Genomic DNA, 15421 nt, shown 5'->3' on the forward strand with positions numbered 1-15421 from the left:
AAATAACCACACTATTAATACTAAGAACCATTAGGAATCTTTCATTAAACCAGAGTTCACACAAACATACAATCACTATTTCTCAGTAGTTTAGGCTGCAAGTGAAACCACTATGCAAATATATACAAAAATAGTAACTCTATGGACACAAGAATCAGGGCTTGCCCCCACACTAAATACAAACTCAAATGCAGCCTGAATCTTCCTACTAGTTCCTACAAGCTAACATCAAATCTAATAATTTTTATGCTATTAAAAAGTTGTATCAAGTTGATCCCTATTACCATACAGTTATATGTAGCTGAACTACAAGCCCCAGTATACTATAATTATGTTTGCTCAGAATGAACAAAAAAGGTGTGCCCAGCATTCAAGTCCATTTAAAATCTTTCTATGTTAGCAAGGATTTGGTTCAAATTCTAGTTCTCAGGGCAAATCACAAACAAGTCTGAGCAGCCCTAATAGTGTTCTTAGGAATTCTAACCAGAAAAGGTTTTAGAGCATCTTCATCAAACCTATACAAATATCGGTCCATAGAGTCCCATTTTTTTCCTTATTTTATCATTTGTCCTTTTAAAGACCAGTTGTCACTCAGGAAAAATAAGCATGAGCTCCGCTGTCTTTCATGGTTATATACAAATTTATGAAACTTGTAAGTAGTGCAAGCCACAGTCTTTCTCAGGGAGAGCATTGTGCATACAGTACAATGGGGCAGGTGCAAAGCCATATAGCAATGTCATTGTGGCCGACAGTGATTACTGGGAATGGTCAGAACTGGATGTCAAACACAATTTTATCTTCATAGAGGGCAATCACCAGCATGATGGCAAACCCAAAAAGTAATCCAAAATTCTGAAGGATAAATTGCCCCACAGGACAATAGCCATGTTCTTCATTGTCACCATCACCATGCAGCATTTCTGGAAGCTGAAAAAGAAAAACATTCTTAAAAAACAATTTTGGTTTAGTCCAGTCATTTTGTTAAATGTTTTCTAGTATCTTATATGTTGATAAGAGAGGTAAGCATAGGGGATAGGGACAACCTTGAATTTAGAGAAATCTGTTTTCAGGTCTTGCCTCCAACACATGCCACTCAACCTCTTACTGTTCCACACAACTCAATAAGCTACAGAAAAGTGTCTATCTGTATTGGGAAATGGAGTTTTTTAATTGGGAGCTTGGCTACAGAAATTAAGTCTAATCTCATCTGATTTTAAAACCACAATTAAGCGGTATACCCCACTTTCCACAGAATATACAACTCTTGGAAGTGATATGTAAATCACAAGAAAGCAAGCCGACAGCAAACATTTATTTAAAACAAAACTGAGCCTTCAAATGGTCTCCTGTCAGTCTACATTCAGCTTATTTTTCTATACTGTTTACATTTCTGGATAGATGTCTATTTAATTGAGAATTCAAGTTTTTAAAAAATGAACTCAGGGGCAGCTGGGTAGCTCAGTGGATTGAGAGCCAGGCCTAGAGACAGGAGGTCCTAGGTTCAAATCTGGCCTCAGATACTTCCCAGCTGTGTGACCCTGGGCAAGTCACTTGACCCTCATTGCCTAGCCCTTACCACTCTTCTGCCTTAGAACCAATACTCAGTATTGACTCTAAGACAGAACGTAAGGATTTAAAAAAAAAAAAAGAAAAAAATTAAGAAAAAATGAACTCACAGTCATTGAAAATGAGCCTGAATTATGTTTGATAGACGTTATTTCCTAAGGCAGCAAAGCTAACAAATAGATCTTAAAACTGAGCTCTGAGAGGATCGAAACCATATATATACATGTCTCAATACATAGTAAGTGCTTATGTCTGAATTGATTAATTAAAAACCTTTTTATTTTTTTAAACAAAATGAGTTATGTTATCACTCAGTTACCAGAAAACACTGGATTACTTTAGTGTTCTGATTAATAAAGGTTTTACTAACTTACTTGTGCCAAGTCTCTCTACCTGTCATTCTCATATAGATCACCTTGACCACTGAAAGAGACTTCTCACTGACATCGACAAGCACTTCAACTATAACTTTTTGAGGACACAGAGATCTTATGCTTTTTGTTGACAGGGCTACAACTCATAAGAAAAATAAAGTAAATCTGGTTTTTTTTTAAACAGGTTTAAGACATTATCCTTTTTTCTATATGTAATTCCAAATACACAAGATAATGCAGAATGGACAAACTGACAACCAAAGGACAGAGTATGCCATTAAGGTCCTCATCAACTGGCAGTAGCTATGTTATTGTTATTAGTACTGTAATAACTACTATAATAACAGTAGCTAACATGGTGTTTTGTAAACTTAGATAATGTATAATAACAACAGTAACTAATAGGAGGGCTTGCAAGTTTATATACTGATCTATAGAATAATGGTCTGTACACACTTTACATATATTATCTGATTTGATCTCCACTAATGAGGTAAGTGCTATTGGGAAACTGTAGCTGAGAGGTTAAATGCACTTCTCAATGCCTCACCTTTAGAATTCCTAATCTCCTTTCAAGACTCAGCTTAGGTGCAGTAATCCATGAAGACTTTCTTGATTTCTTAAATTGTTAGGATTCTCTTCTTCTTCCAAATTACCTAGAATTTGGTTATCTATGTGCATGTTATACCCTTCCTCTCATCCTACAGAATTTAAGGTCTTTGTTTTTGTCTTTATAAACCCAGTATACCTTATTTGCATATAGTAGGAAATAAATGCTGAATTGCAGAATTTCTTAACCAATATTGAATATAATAAGAAAACTATTATTCGATTTGTAATGAACACTTCTGCTAAGATGTCTAGTACACGTTAATGTAGTGAAAAGTGAGGCAGGAATAGTGATATCAAAGGAAATTTGGACAGACAACAAGTATCGACACAGAATTAAATCTATGATATATTATTAATGCAATCCTTTGGCTCCGAGATTTTACTGTTAAGAAGGGAGATTTTTTTGCTTTTTTAAATCAGCTGACTAAAATTAATTATATAAACATCCTTTAAAGTAAATGGGCCTATATTATGAATGAATAAAAACTCTAGTATTTGATATTAACAGATGAAACTAATTTCAGTGTTAAATTTAAGAACATTGACAATATTTCTTGCTTATTTGGTGTTCTAGAACTTATATCATTTTAGAATGAGAATGATCACATCCTACTGGTAGAAAAGGAAACAAATTTCTAATTTATTTTGGAAAGAGTAAATATAGTACAACACACAGAACAATTTGTGGTTCAACAAATACTAAATCAAGAGAATGGTTGATATGGGGATATATTACCTTTTTTTAAAAAATAAACTTTAACTTTCCCAGATTATATGTCAACATAATTTTCAATATTCATTTTCTGATATTTGGCAATCAATGTTCTATCCCATTCCTCCCCCAATATATTAACTCAAGCTAGAATTATAATTCAATGATATCCCAAATGTTTTTAAACCAACACACATTGGAAGACTCATCACACTATGCCCAGTAAGTCCACGTAACAGTCTATATTATGTAGTACATCTTGTCTGCCTTGATTCCCATTCAAAAACATTGTCAATTCAGACAAAAACTTTATAAAAGTGACTGCAGCAGAAGCATCTAAATCAGTTGGAGTCACAATCATTGTCAATGAAGATTTTATTCATTGTAAGATTGGTTGGGTTGCATTTACTTTCTGTCACGACTGTATGTTACCATGTGAAAGAGGAGTCTGAAATCACAGACCCAGTTACCCAGAAACTTATTTCTTGCTCACAGTATAACAAAAATGTTTTCTTTTTTTCACAGCCAAACTTACACATAGTAAGAAGGTGCTAAAATGTTTTCTGTAGTATGGCTCTAGATTCTTCCTAATCATGCTTTCAGTAAACTGCTGATTACACTCTGTGTGAGAAAAATGCTTTATCTTACTATGGGCAATGAAAACACAAAATTAAGTCTTACCATATCCACCAAGGCTACGTAGAGAAACATGCCTGCAGTAATGGCAAAGATCCAGAGGGTGATGTTATTGGCATATTGACCCACAGCTGTGCCAATAAGCATACCTATATAAGCCATCATGGCAGAGAGAAGGTTGTACACAATAGCTTGTTTTACTGTCATACCAGCTTTAAGGAGGACTGCAAAATCACCTATAATTAAAGCAAAATGAATGCATTTCAAATACAGCTGATTGAATTAACGTATATACTTCCCCTTGTTTACATTATTCTAATTCAAGTTAAACCACTTATAAAGACAGAAAGCTCAAATAAATATCTTTATCTATAAAATAATGAGACTGATGTTTTAAAACTGCCATTTTGACTACAGGTGAAGATCATAAGAAATAGACATATTAAGAAAGATTGCAGAAATCCATTATACTAAATGAACTATCAATATCTTTGGCTGAATTCTTATCTAGGGATGTTGGACACTACTTTTTTGCAAAGTTTTTAGACGGAGAAATGACAACTTTCACAGGAATCTTCTTTAGATAGGGAAGAAGGCGGGAAAGAAGGAAACAAGTTTTTATTAAGCACCTACTATGTGCTAGGCACCATGCTAAGTACTTTATAAATATTACCTTCTTTGCTCCTGACAACAACCCTGAAAAATAGGAGCTATTATCTCAATTTTACAGCTAAGGAAACTGAAGCCAGAGGCTAAATGACTTCAAAGTGGAACTAAGATCTTTCTGACTCCATGCCCAGCACTCTATCTGCTAACCAGAGCTGACTCTCTCATAATACAGTGGCCACACCTAGGACAATGAATAGCTGAACAAGGAATCAAACTGTGAGAAAGATTCTATTTCCAGTAATGCTAAGAAAAAGAAATAGCAGTCCCCCAGCCTTTATGGAAACAGCATATTGGCTCACTCCATATGATGAGAATCTGGCTCACAAGGACCCAGGCTAGACATTCCATATACCCCCATGTCCTTAATCCCTGGAGAGTTTCACCCCAGAAGTACAAGCCCATATCAGAAAAAAGAAGAAAAGTCAGTTAAGACACAAAGGGTATAAAAAGCCCCAGGAACTTTCATGGACAGGCTGGGTCCCATGACAGGAGCAGAGCTCAGCAGTAAGTGACTTTAAGACAAAGGGAAGGCAGAACCCACTGACAGGCAACTGGCAACTGGCCAGGAAGTCATCACATCAGGGGAAATATATACATAAACACATACACACATATACATACACACATATATACAGTTAACTTCAAAAGTTAAATGTTCATATGCTGTATTATGGAGATGTCAGTTTCAAAAACAAAGAACAAGACTGAAATCCATGGATTCTTACCCACACTTCATGTGTTGTATAAGGATGATATTAGAAAATAAGTATTTTTTTATTAGTTTAAAGATAAGTAGAGAAGCTGGCTTGAGGAAGAATTGGGAGTTTCAAATAGAGCTGAGAGAGAGGGTTAATTTCAACTGGTGGCAGTTATAACCTTTATTCTATGACAGTTACACTCTCTGGGTGTGACATTCCAGTGTGGGCTTCTGGCAGTTAACAGAGACACACGCAGGTTTTTTTCCTCTCTCAGGGCTAGAGAAGGTAACATCTTTGCCTCTATCTCTGTCTGAGTGAAAAAGACTTGAAGGAGTGGAGTGTTTTCTTTTTCAACTTGGGAAACACTATTCATTTATCTGTTACTGTTAATAGATTGGTTAAACTCTGAAAAGACCAAACATAACCTGGTCTTTGGTTTGGACTCTGTTAAGGCTTAGAGTCCTAACTTGATTCTTGTGGAGACTCAACCAGCTAGCCTTGGTTATCTTCATAATTTAAAGGCGAAGTTAAGAGTTATAGTGGTTATCTTTATTTAGAATAGTATAAATTTGTTTAGTTAGATCAGGGAGGATTAGCATAGCCTGTGAAACCAACCCACAAACAGAATTAGAAAATTAAATCATAAAGAAATACACTGTTTCCTCATGACTGTTATCTGACTTAGATTGTTTAAAGATTAATAAAGCTTGACATATGAATATAACTTGAGGGTAAAGGGAAAGAAATGGATCAGCTTTCTTAAAAACTTCATTGCCACAGAAAATTAGGAGACGCTTCATATCTAAAAAGTTTCTGGGATAAGTTAGGTTAGAATGAAGAAATAGGTGTATTATTCAAAAAAGAATTAGTTGTGTCAAAAATTAACCATTCTCTCTGCCTTATATTTTTTAGCTAGTTAAATGGGGAACACACACCAAATTAGATAAATATACTGCTACTAGAAGTAATTTTTTTAAAAATTTTTTTTAAACCCCTGTATTTTGGTGTATTGTCTCATAGGTGGAAGATTGGTAAGGGTGGGCAATGGGAGTCAAGTGCCTTGCCCAGGGTCACACAGCTGGGAAGTGGCTGAGGCCGGGTTTGAACCCAGGACCTCCTATCTCTAGGCCTGACTCTCACTCCACTGAGCTACCCAGCTGCCCCCAGTAATTTTTTTTTAAAGCCTAAGAGCTAATATTGAAACATAAGAGTTTTAGAACTGGAAGAGAACCTAGAGATAATCTAGTTTACATCTTCCTAATTTATAGAGAAAGAAACCAAGGGAGAGTAGTAGGGTGATTTCTCAAAGTCACAAAGCCAATTACTGGATTCAAAACCAGTCTCCCTGAATCCAAATAAGGTGCAATCCTATTACCCTCACTAGTTTTATACTGAGAAGTCAATTGTATAAACCGCTGAATCTTGAAATATAATTGGCTTGGCAGAGCCTCTTCACTCTTCCTTGTTATTGGAAGAGAAGAAAATCATCCAACCTAGGGGAAAAGGTAGGACAGACTCAATTGTCCAACAAGAGCTCTAATGGTTTATATGCATTTCAAAGCAAGTAAAAGGCATCCACAATTTCTACTCCCTAGTAGCAATAGTCTAAATCTAATAGAAAATAGTTTTCTAATATACATATTAAATGAATTCCAAACCAAATGAAAGCTACATCATGAATTTGTTTTAAAGAAGCTAATTACCTAATTCATGGGGAAGTTCATGGCAAAAAACCGCAATAGAAGTACTAATGCCTCCAGTCAATCCAGCACTAAAAGCTGCTCCTGTTAAAAAAAAAAAAAGGGGGGGGGGGGTTGGGAAGAGAAAAGATACTTTTATTGTTTTGTCATTAACAAGACTAGACAGTGTGCATCTTTTCCCTGACCTAAAATGAATGTCCACCACACCAATGACTTGACTATATTTCTTAAAAGCTGCATTCTGTGGACATAACAGTGAATTAGGATGACAGCATTCACAAAAGAGAGTCACATTTGCCTATGAGTCAGCAATGCAAAGCACTCATCAAAATACTAAGTCATCTACTGCCAAGACCTTCTGATTCAATGAAGCTCTGGAATGGCCAATCACTAGCAGTTTAACCTCTCTTGACACTTTAGTCTAACATTCAGTTTTAGCATTTAACTCATATATTAAGTGGCAAATACACAGAATAGGAAAAAGGTTTTTCATGAGAAAGAAAAAAACAAAACATCACAAAAATGATACACATCATGCTAACAGATGAAGCATAAATGATTTCATCAGTGTGACCTTTCTACCCAATTAAGATCCAACCTTGGGGCAGCTAGTTAACAAGGTGAATAGATCCCAGGCCAGGAGTCAAAAGGACCTGGGTTTAAATCTAGTCTCAGATACATCCTAGCACTGTGACCCTAGAGAATCCCTTAACCCAAATGCCTAGCCCTCATCACCACTCTTCTGCCTTGGAAATAACAATTAGTATCAATTCTAAGATGGAAGGTATGGGTCTAAGAAAAGATTCAATTATCTATGTGCTTAGAGAGGTTGTGGCATGCCCAAGGTCGCAAAAATTTTGCGATCAGAAAGTGTCATAAAGTAGAATTTGGACCAGAACCAGGTCCTTTTTGACTCAAGTTTTAAAATTTATCCACTGCTACGCCATACTACCTCTTATTTTCATTTAGTACATAAAAGACAGAATAAGAAAAGAAGAAATTCATTGAAGAGATTATTGACAACAAATAAAAATGTTTTTAAATCCTCAAGTCCATGCTAACTTACCTATTGCTAAGCCATCACTGAAGTTGTGGATGCCATCCCCCATGATTACCATCCAGGCTATATTAGCTATTCCAGTTTCCTTTAGATCTGACCCAGAATGGCAAGGTCCATGTGAATGATGAGAATGTTTGTGGTGCCACTGATGATTGTGCTTCCTCAGCACAGTTTTGCTTTCCTCGTGGTTGTTATGTGCCGCACAATGAAGATCATGCTCATGAACTGCAATTACACCATCACCATGAGAATGGTCCATAATTTTTTCTTCTTCTATACAAACATAGTGCTTAGGAGGGGATTCTGGCTGGCCTTCCAACTCTGTTAGTTCAGTTTCATTAAGTCGATCTTCAGACACAACTGAATCATCAGTTCCTACATTTGGAGTTAAAATTTAAAAAAAATTAAAACTTTAAAAAAGTATATATGAATAAGTACATTATAAATTTATGTGTATGGCTATAAATAATTCAATGAATATGAAATTGTTAAAGCTCACCCAGATACCATATTAAAAAGATGATAATATCCTATATGAAAGCTTATTTCTTATGTTAAAATATTACCCAAGGATTCTATGTTCATTCAATCTACTATGACGATATTTTGATGTACAGGATCTAATTCACACAATTGATTGGGATTTTTAATTAGTGATATCAGAATCTTTTAGGATCTAAAAAAAATGTTAGTGGAATGATTAAACCCTTAAAATAACACAGAAAAAAGAGGGGGATAGAGGAAGTTGCCCAAAAACATTCTAAAACAGATTATAGAATTGGAGGGAAAAAAAGTTTTCCATGTAAAAATCAAAAGGGAAACAATTAACAAATGACTATTCACAGAGATCCTGGGTAACAAAAGGATGGGAAAAAATACATTCCCAAAGTTTGGAGAATGGCTAAACAGATCATAATATACAAATGTAATGAAATTTTTGCTCTCCTACAAGAAATACGTATGAAGAATTTAATATAAGAAATTTATGAATTGATGTGGCAGGTTGAGAAGTATTTTCTGTCAAAACAAAATATATCAGGGGGCAGCTGGGTAGCTCAGTGGATTGAGAGCCAGGCCTAGAGACAGGAGGTCCTAGGTTCAAATCCGGCCTCAGATACTTCCCAGCTGTGTGACCCTGGGCAAGTCACTTGACCCCCATTGCCTACCCTTACCAATCTTCCACCTATAAGTCAATACACAGAAGTTAAGGGTTTAAAATTTAAAATAAATAAATAAATGAATGAATGAATGAATGAATATATATATATCAATCAGTAACTTTTTTCAATTTAAATTCATAGTAGCCCAAAATCAGAAATATAAGGAAACTTATGTTGCTTGATAGCTAAATAAATTATGGCAAATTAATAAAATGGAATATGTTTGCACCATTAGACTCAGAAGAAACTAGGAACTCTATGAAGTAAGTGTAACTAGAAGAATAATTTATACAATAATAACAATAATGTAGAGAAAAATAACTTTGAAAGACTTTGGACCATCTGACTCTCTAGAGAACATGCCATTGCCAAAGAGATAGATTTTCAGGTATAGGTAATTTCAAAACATGTTTTCCTGGACTTTATATGCTTAAAATGAGGGATTTTTATTTCTCTTTTTTGTTTGTTCAAAAGGGAGTTGGGGTCACAGTGGGAAGGACAGATCATAAATACATGTAAAAATGTGTATTTTAAAAATAAATGCAAAATGAAGATATTGGTTAAAATTAGAAACTATAGTTATGTGGAAAAAAAAGTTTTGAGAAGTATATAAGAATATGAGAGAACACTACATGTTAACAAAGATGGGAGTTTTACAGACAATATTGCAGATAAGAACATCTCTTATATAATCAAAACTCAAGCTAGAATCTCAGACAAAAACTTGTTCAACATAAAGACCACAATAGCAGATACAATATTTAATTTTTTACACTTAGCATTCTTCATTCAATTTTAAGATTAGGGCTTTGAGGTCTACCTGCAAGGGGCTTGAGCTGAAGCCAATCAGCATCTGGGGTATTATTTAATTTGTGGTCCGAAAGCTTCCTTCCAATAGCTGACTCTTCTGCTTTCTGCTTCATAAACCACTTTTGTTTCCCCTGCAATAAAAATGAGATTAAAATCACAAGATTCTATAGCCTATCAGAAAGCTCTAGTGATGAAAAGTTTTCCCCTGCCCCTTCTGGTGAACCAAAATTCATCTCCCTGAAACGTTTACCCATTGACTCTGACTCTCTGATGCAATAAAACAAATCTCTCAGATTATACATAACTTTCATTCAAATGGATACTTATTCACATCAGTGTGTATGTGCATATGTATGCACGCATGTGCACACACGCACCCTAATAAAGTCTTCAAATTAAGTATATATATTTTTGCATCCACTAATTCATTTAAAAATATTCATTTTTGAATTTATGAACTCCTGCTACATACATGTCATTATACTGGACATGTTGGCACAAGGAATACATGGTCCCTACTCTCATTCAGTATTTTTTAAAAATTCTTGTACTTTCTGTCTTAAAATCAACACCACTACTAAAAGGTTTTAGGACAAGAAAAACATGACCAAAGACTCCTCTAGACTGCAGCAAGGAAAGAATACTGTAAACTAATCTAGGCCAAAAAAAGTCATAAGAGCCCAGTAATCAGATTGGGATAACAGGAATGGAGAGAAGGGTAAAGATTCCAGAGACATTATAAAAAGTGAAGCTAGAAAACTTTATAATTAGATTGCAGAATGATGAAAAAAAAATTACACTTTGTTTCAACCCTGAATTTTTAGATAGATGATGGCATCATTTTTTAAAAATGCAAAGTGAAGAAGAAATTAATTCTCACCAGTTCCTAATATTTTATGTCTAACAAAAAATTACTATTTCTTAGAATTAATATCTTATTCAGGCAGCTGATGATCCACTGGCTAAGTAAGGGATTTGAGTCAGAAATATATGAATCTAATCTCACCTTGGATACTAAAAAGCTATGTCACTTAATAGCAAGTCATATAACCTCTTAGCCTCAATTTCCTCATCTATAAAAGGAGGAAAATAGTATCTACCTCACTTTTGAGTTGTTACAGTAATCAAATCAGGTAACATTTTAGAGATACATAAATGTTTACTATTATTACTCCTGATTAGAATGTCAATCTCTGTTTCACCTTCCTCCTCTAAATGTCGATAAAAGTATTTACCTATGTCTTTCCTAGAGGTTGTTATAAAACAAAGATGAAATCAATAATTACAAAAGCATTTTGGCAAGTGTGATTTATAAAAATACATTGGGAAAAACACTGGGCAGTGCTTTAAATTCTGAACACAAAATTTGTATTTATTTTGTACGTGTTATGCAAATAATAAGTGTGCTATTCCCTCCCTCCATTAGGAAGTAAGCCCAAAGGCAGAGATAGTGAATGCCATTTTCAACATTGCAACCTATAATCTCATACTAGGACCTGGGACACATTAGGTACTTAATAACTGCTTACTGATTAAAGTAATCAGTAATGATTAGACATTCTGTATATCCAAATAAGCCTTAACAACTATTTGACTTTCAAAGTTTTTATAATGGAGACTTCTTTAGCCCTTAAAAAAAAAAAAATCAATAAAATCAAGGATAGCAAGGAAGTTCAGCAGATAGAGCACCAAACCTAGAGATAGGAGATTCTAGGTTTGAATTTGGCCTTGGCTTCATCCTCCCTGTATGACTCTAGGTAAATCACTTAAGCCCAGCCCTACCTGCTCTTCTTCGAAGTATCAATTATACGGCGGGTTTTTAACAAGTAAAAATAAACAAAAGCTTGATTAAAAAATGGTCAGGAGTTGAATGCATTTATCTAAAAAATGACAAATTAGGGGCCCACATAGCTCCTATTTGTTACCATCTAGAAACAAATCTAAACCAAGGCTGGGGTGCCTTTTAAACAAATCCACAATTATGGGCTCTCTATTCTTTTCAGTAGCAGGCAGTCCAATGTACGTTACTCCAAGAACTCAATATTCTTAACAGAACCTCTCTCCTATCAAAACAGGAAAGAAGGGATATAAATTCATTTAATAATAGTTCTTGATTATATTTTTAAAAATATCTTTACCTTCCATCTTAGACTCAATACTGTGTACCAGTTCCAAGACACAAGAGCAGGAGCTAGGCAATTAGGGTTAAGTGACTTGCCCATGGTCACACAGCTAGGAAGCATCTGAGGCTACATTTGAACCCTGGGTGTCCCATCTAGGCCTGGCTTTCTATTGACTGAGCCACCTAGCTGTCACTTCACTATATTTTGGCACAAGTTACCCCGGTTTGTATTTGTTCCTTACAGAATTTGAGGCATTATATTAATGTTCACATTAAGATTTTTATTGAGGGGATTAGGAGCAAGTGGGAAAGAGATAAACCTTTGATTTCATCCACTTAAGGAAGCCCTAATCATAGCTAACATTTATAGAGTGCTTTAAGATTTGCAAAGCAGGTTCCGGGTTAAGATGGTGGCAGAGTAAGAAGCAGCTCTTAACCTCTCCTGACTGAAACACACAAAACTCCTCAAGGGGACATAAAAACAAGTCCAGACGAACGGAGGAACCCCACAACAGGGCACAGCGTGGAAGGTACGTGGAATCGGGACATTTCCATGCTATAAAGGGGTGAAACAGCTCTCACTAAATTGCGGGCTGAGCAACCATCCCACCCCTACCCCCTCCACACACACCACCTATAGCGCCGAAGCCAGTTAAAAAGAAATAGAGCAAGTTTGGGGCACCCATCGAGTCATTGGCAGCTCCAGGGCCTGTTCCTGAGAGCAGCAAGACTTAGGACGCCAAAAAGCTAAAGAAAACACACGAACTCTGAGCGTGGGAGCAGGGCGCAGAGCGCAGGCTCAGAGCACAGGCGCGGGCAGAGGCGTGGGTGGAGTCAGACACAGCCATGAGCTAAAGCTCTGAAACCCTGAGTGGGGAACCAGTGCAGACGGGTATACGACTGTGGAAGTAGCGCCCTGAGACTTGTAAAGAAACCTCCTGCAGAGGATCAAGCAAGGGGGTCTATCAGGGGGCTTGAACTTGGAAAAAACCAGAACTCAGACCTCAGGAGCCAAAAGACTGCAGACAGACCCTGAGCGCGAGGATAAACCTGAGAAGCTGTTGGGCTAACGATGGCTACCCAGTCTCAGGAAGTTCAGAAGAGAAAGATTAACAACAAGAAAAAGAAGTCTTTAACACTCGACAACTTTTACACAGAGAAAATCCAGACAACCGAGCAAACAGAGGAGGAGAACAAACGAGCATCCGGACCCTCCTCAAAAAAGGAAAACTCCTCACAAGCTAGGCAAGAGTTCAAAACTGAGATTTTGAGGAAAATGGAAGAGATCTGGCAAGAAAATAACAGTTTAAAAGGTAGAATCTTGCAATTGGAAAGTGAGGCTCAGAAACCAAATGAACTGATAAGCAAATTGAACACCAGAAATGACCAGATTGAAAAGGAATACCAGAAGAGTATAGCCGAAAACCAGAAGATTATAGCCGAAAACCGAAAGATTATAGCCGAAAATCAATCCCTAAAGGCTAGAATTGAGCAATTAGAAGCTAATGATCTCTCAAGACAACAAGAACAAATAAAACAAAGTCAAAAGACTGAAGAAATAGAAGGAAACATGAAATATCTCAATGAGAGAGTGACAGACCAAGAAAACCGGTCTAGAAGAGACAATTTGAGAATAATTGGTCTTCCAGAAAAACCAGAAATTAATAGAAACCTGGACTCCATACTAACAGAAATTATTCAGCAAAATTGCCCTGAAGTCCTACAACAAGAGGGCAATATAGACATTGAAAGGATCCATAGAACACCTGCTACATTCGATCTAGATAAGAAAACGCCCAGAAATATAATTGCCAAATTCAAGAGTTTCCAAGCAAAAGAAAAAATCTTACAAGAAGCCAGAAAGAGACAATTCAAATATCAAGGAGCAACAATCAGGATCACACAGGATCTGGCAGCCTCCACGCTAAAAGACCGTAAGGCGTGGAATACAATATTCAGAAAGGCAAGAGAGCTGGGCCTGCAACCACGGATCAACTACCCATCAAAATTGACTATATATTTCCAGGGAAAAGTATGGGCATTCAACAAAATTGAAGAACTCCAGGTATTTGCACAGAAAAGACCAGGGCTAAATGGAAAGTTTGATATCCAACCAAAAAAATCGAGAGAAACCTGAAAAGGTAAATAAGATACAGAGGGGAAAGAAAGAAAACTTATAATTTTTAAATTTGCCTTTTTAAGGGCCTCAGTGAGATCTAATTATCTGTATTCCTTTGTAGAGAAATGTTATGTATAATTCTCTGTAGTGAACTCTATTCACTATTATAGTATTCACTATTATAGTAATCAGAAGAATAATTCACAGGGTGAGGGTGGAACACTAAATAATCTAAGATGACATGGGGGATGGGAAAGAGGGGGTGAAGAGCAGGGGACATCAAGAGAAACTTGAGTGAATAAGAAAAATAGGATATTCTATTACACACAAAGAGGGCATGGGAAGGAGAGGGGACAAATACTATTATAAGAAGGAGAGGAAGAGAGCATTAAGAGGTAATAATCAAACCTTACTCTCAGTGTAATCAACCCGGAGAGGGAAGAGTAGCTATACTATCCATTGGGACATAAAACTCTTATCTAACCCTTCTGAGAAAGTCAGAAGGGATAAACCAAGGGGAGCAGGGGAGTGGGGAGGTCAAAAAAAGGGAAGGGAGAAGAAGGGGGAGGGTATTCATAAGGCCTTTTAAAACAAAAAGAGGGGGAAAAATAAAGGGAGGGGGTAGAAAGGGAAGTTAATCAAGGGAGGGGATAAGGGATAGTGGCTCAATAGCAAACCACTGGTTTAAAAGGAAATAATATAAGAAAAAGGGGCTAGGAATAGGGGAGGATATGAAAATGTCAGCAAATGCACAACTGATGATTATAACTCTGAATGTGAATAGGATGAACTCGCTCATAAAACGGAAGCAAATAGCAGAGTGGATTAGAAACCAAAATCCTACCATATGTTATCTACAAGAAACACATATGAGGCGGGTGGACATACACAAGTTTAAGGTTCAGGGTTTGAGCAAAATCTTTTGGGCGTCAAATGAGAAAAAGAAGGCAGGAGTGGCTATTATGATTTCTGACAAAGCCAAAGTAAAAATAGATATAATAAAAAAAGACAGGGAAGGTCATTACATCCTAATTAAAGGCAGTATAAACAATGAGGAAATAACACTGCTCAATATGTATGCACCAAGTGGCATAGCACCCAAATTCATAAAGGAGAAACTGGCAGAGCTCAAGAAGGAAATAGATAGTAAAACCATACTAGTGGGAGATCTAAATATTCCTCT

General features: G+C 36.2%; 1 protein-coding gene across 2 annotated transcripts in view; it reads right to left on the reverse strand.

Annotated features, from left to right (window-relative positions):
* Positions 1 to 673: 673 nt before the first annotated feature.
* SLC39A10 (solute carrier family 39 member 10) overlaps positions 674 to 15421 on the reverse strand; it is a 74983-nt gene continuing 60235 nt past the window's right edge. For both annotated transcript variants that reach the window (XM_044669683.1, XM_044669682.1), the window contains exons 6-10: positions 10008 to 10128; positions 8034 to 8402; positions 6971 to 7051; positions 3946 to 4136; positions 674 to 927 (exon numbers count right to left, since the gene is read on the reverse strand). In XM_044669683.1, coding sequence (XP_044525618.1) covers positions 769 to 927; positions 3946 to 4136; positions 6971 to 7051; positions 8034 to 8402; positions 10008 to 10128 — 921 coding nt within the window. In that variant the 3' untranslated portion in view covers positions 674 to 768. The remainder of the gene's footprint in view (positions 928 to 3945; positions 4137 to 6970; positions 7052 to 8033; positions 8403 to 10007; positions 10129 to 15421) is intronic.

This window comes from Gracilinanus agilis, chromosome 3 (assembly GCF_016433145.1).
Source record: "Gracilinanus agilis isolate LMUSP501 chromosome 3, AgileGrace, whole genome shotgun sequence".
Lineage (NCBI taxonomy): Eukaryota > Metazoa > Chordata > Mammalia > Didelphimorphia > Didelphidae > Gracilinanus > Gracilinanus agilis.